The sequence below is a fragment of the Strigops habroptila genome, chromosome 8 (genome assembly GCF_004027225.2).
Source record: "Strigops habroptila isolate Jane chromosome 8, bStrHab1.2.pri, whole genome shotgun sequence".
Taxonomy (NCBI): Eukaryota; Metazoa; Chordata; class Aves; order Psittaciformes; family Psittacidae; genus Strigops; species Strigops habroptila.
Genome location: NC_044284.2, coordinates 42554975 through 42560974, shown reverse-complemented (window position 1 = coordinate 42560974; position 6000 = coordinate 42554975). Strand labels below are relative to the sequence as shown.

The following is a 6000-nucleotide window of genomic DNA, read 5'->3' as shown; positions in this document are numbered from 1 at the left end:
TTCTCATCGGGCCCGGTGTGACTTAGCACTTCTCTGTTTGGAGTTGGGATGAGCATTTATTAGAATTAAACAGCTGGGAGCAAGATGATATTTAAACTGGTATTAGGAGAGCACTGGTGGAGAGAGATAATTCCTGGGGCAGTCTGGCAGCGCGGCAGCAGAGGGGCTCCTTGGGTCTCCTGCCGGAGAGCGATACAGTTAATTTGCAGCCGGAGCTGGAGGCTGGCCCGTGCTGATATTGCCGTGTTATTTAGAAGAGAAAGGTCAGGCTGGAGATTGAATAATCATTGACAAGAAATCCATAGGGGAGCGGGGCAGCAGCTCGAGGCAAGCTCCAGCATCCCTGTGCTGCCTCCCTGGGGGTTCTTTTCCTCTGCTTTGCTCCCTATGGGGTGTTGGGAGGCATTTGTGGCAGGTCCTGCCTGCCTTTCCCTAGCTCGGGAGCCGGGGAATCACAGCCACCCTCTCCAGCTGCCCCCTTTTTCACCTAAAACCACTAGGGACATGGCAGAGCTGTCCTGGTTTTTGTTCCACACACAGACTTGTTTTTGAATCGCAAATTATTTTTAAATGTAAAATGAGTTTTTGCTCAGAAATTTTTTCAAAATGTTTCTTTTTTTTTAAAAAAACCTAAAACCCCCAGGAAAACAGAAGAAACCACCAACCCTTTCCTTGCTCCCCAGCCCTGCCCCATGCCTGGGTGTGATAAAGAAAATCCCCATTCCAGCTTGTTTGGAAGAAGTGCACTAGAAAGTCCAAAAAAGCAGTGAACAAGCAATGAAAATGAAAGACTGAAAATATTTTTTGCATGGACAAACCTGTATTGTCCAGGAGCACTTGCTTCCCCGTGCCCAGGAAACTGAGACATGGGGGAAGGCAGCGGGAGCAGCAGGAATGCTGCACATCAGGCATCACCCCTGAATTGCAGCCCTCCAGCTCCCAAGTTCACACCACCAGAAGCAGGACCAAGCATTAGGCTATTGCCCTTGCTCACCCTCCCGCTGCATCCCAAACCCCTCCTGCCCCCTGCCCTCTGCATCCCCATGGGGAAAAGCCCCAGGGCACCTCGCTTTCCTCTTTTTCCTCCCCAGAAATACACCAGGTTTGGTTTCTTTTTTTTTTTATTTTTTTTGCAACAAAAGAAACTATTTATTTGGAATATGCATTACCAGTACAAATCAGGAAACTGTAAAACCTACACCTTGTTAGTATCGTCATAGAACATAAAAGTCTCAATTGGGATCAGAAAGACAGAGGCCTTATTTTTTTTCTTTACAGAAGCAGAAAAGCTTAAAGTTTCAAAACCAGGTCGGAACAGAGAGGGGTTTTTTTTTGGGTTTTTCTTTTCTTTCCTTTTTTTTTTTTTTTTTTTTTTTTTTTATTTGGAATCCATTAGGAAGAGGAAACAAAAAAAAAAAGATGGGGGAAAAAAATAGAAAAGAAAAAGCAACTCAGAACAACTGGATCATCTTTACAAGGGATAGAAAGGGCTTTGCAAGAACAAAAAAGGCAAACCGACAGAACCAACCCCCCAGGCAACGTCTGATTTACATAGTCTTAATAATAATAATAATAATAATAATAATAAAGGTGTATGAAAACAAAAGGACTCCAGGAAACCTTGGGAGTAAAAATAACACCCCAAACCCTAAAACATTCAGTGATGTGAAAAGCTGGGTTTTTTGTGGGGAGGGGGCACAGGGAAACTGTTTTAAGAGAAAACTAAAGCGGTGCCCACCAGCATCTTCCTCAGCACTTCTCCTTGAACCCCCAGTCTGCAGCCACAGAGATTTAGGGCTATATTTGGGGGCATTTTGGCTGTGTCCCACCATGGCTGGGAGGCTGCCATCTCCTGCCCCTTGTCCCTCATCCTTCCCAGCAACCTTGTGCCACTGGGGCTTGGGGCCAGGCTTTGAGACCTCATCCTCAACAAGGTCCATGACCGAAATGAGGTTGGTACCGTCCTTGCTCTGAACTTGATTTTCGGGCCAAGAGCTGTGGTTGGGCTGATGGGTGCCTCCAATCCAGGGCTCTTGCAGCAAACCGTTGGGGCAGGGGTGCCACCGGCATTCAGGGCAGAGCATAAAGGCATTGAAGCCCACTGTCCTACACATTCTGGGGAGGATTCATGCCCTTTCATCACTTCCAAGCAGCTCAGCACCCGACTCCCCATTACCTCTCAGCATCTACTCCCCAAAAATCCCATGGGACTACATCCTTCTCTGGAGACGTAACCCCCCAATTCAGCCCCAAAGCAGCCACCCAAGGATCTTCTGGGTTGGGTGTCAAAAGGAGTGGGTCTCTCTCCCCCCTGGAGAAGAGACAATTCCCCTGCCCCCCCAACACCACCATCACTTTTCACATCACTTGGCACACAGCTCAAAAGCGCAGGGGAACCGGCAAGGCCGATGTCTCAGATAGGTCAAAATAAACTCAGCATCATCATCAAAGCCCCCCCTCCCCTCCCAAATAATGCCAAAAAAAAAGGTAATTTCTGGGTCTCAACGTTAAGAAACATAAAGTGTTAGACTGTACCTATTAATGCTCACTATTCCAACCATTTTTTTTCTTTTTAAAGTTTTACAAAATGAATTACTGTCACTTTTTAAACATTGTGTAAGAAGAAATGAGTGTGCACAACTCTACACTTTTCTAGCATTCTTGAACTAGTTCACAAATGCGAGAAAATGGAAAAAAATAATGGGAAAACAAACAAACAAACAAAAAAAAGATGAATGTAGGTAGTTCGATGTTATAAACTATACAGGAATGAAGCGCTTGTTGCCACAGAAAGAACAGGGATGGGACCTTCACCCTGTTCAATTTTGCGTGCTAAGAGGGTCATTTTTTATTCTTTTATTATAAACACTATTAAATTCCGACTGCGTTTTTGGTTTTTTTTTTCTCCTTTATCTGAATATACAAGAACATTCATTATCAAATGTTCGTTATCATCAATACTACAAAGAACGAGACACAAATCGCAAGAAACAATGGAAAATGTTAATAAAGCTGAAAGAATCATCGAGTTTTTTTTGTGGCTTTTTTTTTGTTTTTATTTTTTTTTTTTTTAGTTTCTGCAGGTTTTTTGTTAGTTTTTTTGTTGGGTTTTTTTTTTTTTTTTTTCTGTTTTGTTTTTTTGGTATCGAAGTCAGGTTTTTCTGGGCAGAAAAAAATAATAATAAAAAAGAAGAAGAAAAAAACCCACAACACTTGGGGTTGGGGGAAGAGGCGAAAGGGGAGGAGAAACAAAACCCAAAAATAAAAAAAGCAAAGAAAAAGGCAAGCAAGCAGCTACGCCAACACAAACCGGAGGGACCAACTAGGGAACCCAGGAGGTTATCTGCAAAGTACCATGGAGGAGCAAGCGCCCTGCCCAGGACAGGGGTGCTGTGGGCAAGGAGTGCAGGCAGGAGGGGCAGCAGTTGCAGGGCAGGGGAAGGCAGCCCCGGCATGGGCTAGCTCCAGTCAGCGGGTGGTTCTGGACCGTTCCCGGTTGCTTTCCAAGAGGTACCATGGCATTCCCACAGGCACGGCACTGCTGCCACTCCAGAGAGCAGACCTGACCCAGGCCTGTGTCCCTGAAATGCTTTGCCAGAACGGTTTCATATAAAATAACCTGGACATAGTGAAAAGGCTGCACTGTGGGAAGCCACGGGAGGAGGACAGCAGGAAGGTGCACAGCTTGGGAAGATGGGCAACACCTCCTAACCATCCTCTTGGAGAAACCAGCTTCTCATTGCTCTTAAAATATTCCCAGCTGGGAGGCAGCCCTAAACCTCGCCCGCCACATCGTGCTCAGCAACACAGTCCCCAACCCCAGGCACGGATCTGAAAGGAACAGAGTGTCTCACGACTGGAGATATAAAAACCAAGCAAGAGGCAGCTTGTGCTGTTTCTCATCTATCTTTTGCATTCTACTCTGACCCCACAGCTCAGCAGGAGAAAATCCACTAAACTGGGACCTCTCGTATTTGGGGAAAGGTCACAAATTTCAGAGCAGATGTTTTGGAGCCTTCTGGGCTTGTTCCCCACGGAAAGGCAGGCTTCACCTCCACTTCAAGTGAATCACAGTGCTGGCCCCGAGCTGCAAGGTAACAGCATGTCAGAGCTGTGGGCACACCACCACTGTGGCCAACCATCATTATTTTTTCCACCAGAAGGGTAGAATTTTTTTTGGCAGAGCTGTAATTTTAAGTGGTTCCTGCTTAAGGCTGCTCTGCACTGGCAGTTCCCATCTCGAGATGGCTGGCACCAGCATGGGCAGGGTGGGCATGGATGTGCAAGTGCATGAGACGTGGCCAAGAGGTATTCAGATCCATCACAAGATGCTATTTATGCTGCACCCACAGCGATCCCAACAACACCCAAGGTCTTGCCACAGGACAGCAGAACCTGCTCGCACCCCTGGAAGAACCAGTGGCCAAAAGTACCACCATGGCACAAAGCTCAGCCCGTTGCCAGGGGCAGACTGGTGCCTCCGCACCCTGTTCTTCAATGAAAGCCATGTTCTCCCAGCATCAGCTGCCTGAAGGGGTGTTTCAGCAGGATGAAGCCCTGCTTACCAGCCACCACCAGCTGTCCAAAGAGCAGACCAGAAAAGCTGGACAGAAAATCCCATGAGTTTTCCTATGGTATCGAATGCCACTGCCCAGAGTAACTGGGATAAAACCAGGAGCTTTATCGGAAAGACATCCCCAAGAGGGGCACGCACTTGTCCTACAGAGCTGTTGCATTAACCATTACTGAAAGCACACACTGCACTCACCCCACCACATCCAGCCTCTAGGATCCTGCTGCCCATCCCTCGCTGCTTGCCTGGCAGAGCTTTGGGAATGCAGCAAGTGCCACCATCCTCTGTGGGTCCTGCCTGCACTGGGGAACCCACCTCCTCCTCTTCTGCAGCGCGGCACAGTCCCAGAAACAGAAACACCCCGTGACACTTTCCTCACCTGGTATACCTCCACTGCCAGCCTCCCCAGGTGCTGTGAGAAAACTGCTAGGGGTACACCACCGTGGAGGTGCTCAGTACCTTTGTAATCAGCGATGGCTATTTCTCACCTGCCTCTGCCTCGCTTCCTTCCCTCCTCTCCTCACCTCCAACAGCGGGCAGAGAAGATGGAGAGGTTTCATGGCTCATCCAGCCCACAGCAGCCAGTGAGATTTGTGGCAGAGCAGGGCAGGGACCGGGAAGTGCTGTTAAGTTTACCCAGGGCTGGGAATAGGCTGGTACCTTTTGGAAGCAAAGGGGAGCATGCCAACTTCTCCTACATGCACAGAGGCTGTGTCCACCCACCCATCACCGGCAGCGCCGGGGGAACAGCTCACCAAGGCAGGGCTGGGCGCAGGGAGGTGAGGTGCTGGCTGTGGCCAGGGCCAGCAGAGACGAGGCAGCAGCAGGACTGCGGTGGCGTTTCCCTACGGAGAGGTAGCGTGAGACGAGGGGAGTAAGGGAGGCTGCCTGCTAGTAAAGGAGCGAGACATGACTGAGGTACGTTTGTGGCTCCTCAGAAAGACGCCCAGTATGAGGCTGTACACTGCTTTGGGGTTGTTTTGTGTGGTGGCGGTTGATTTTTGCTTTTCCTCCTTAAAATCCTTCTACCTGTTGACATATCCTTCGGTGGGAAGGAGTGAGGGGAAGGGAGTGGTGTTGTGGCAGTGGCAGGGAGGGAGACAGCGGCTTCTACCCAGAAAAGAAAGGGAAGAGAGTATAAAGAAGTGTCCAGATTGGCTGAAAAAAGCATCCCGACGAAGAGAAGAGAAGAGAAGGAGTCTTCTTGTGTGTGCTGATTGGGTTCACCTCCAGTCTGACTGCTGCGGTGTTAGGAGAGGCCCCCTCCCCTCCTGCCCCCGCCGGGGCCGGCTCAGCCAGGGATGCAATTTGCTGGGAGATCAGTTGGAGGTATCAGAGTGAACGCTGCCAGGGCCTTCTGTGGGGGAGGTCACCGACGATGGGGTAGTAGCGTCTTGCCAACCTCCATTAGCCTGCAGGAAGGGAGA

The 6000-nt window shown here is 49.0% G+C and overlaps 1 protein-coding gene across 5 annotated transcripts in view; it reads right to left on the bottom strand.

Moving 5' to 3' along the window:
* Window positions 1–1124: 1124 nt before the first annotated feature.
* Window positions 1125–6000, bottom strand: part of PBX1 (PBX homeobox 1) — a 133610-nt gene continuing 128734 nt past the window's right edge. For 4 of the 5 annotated variants that reach the window (XM_030495724.1, XM_030495728.1, XM_030495727.1 and 1 more), the window contains one exon: window positions 1125–5985. In XM_030495724.1, coding sequence (XP_030351584.1) covers window positions 5893–5985 — 93 coding nt within the window. In that variant the 3' untranslated portion in view covers window positions 1125–5892. The remainder of the gene's footprint in view (window positions 5986–6000) is intronic. The other variant, XM_030495729.1, reaches the window with a different exon arrangement.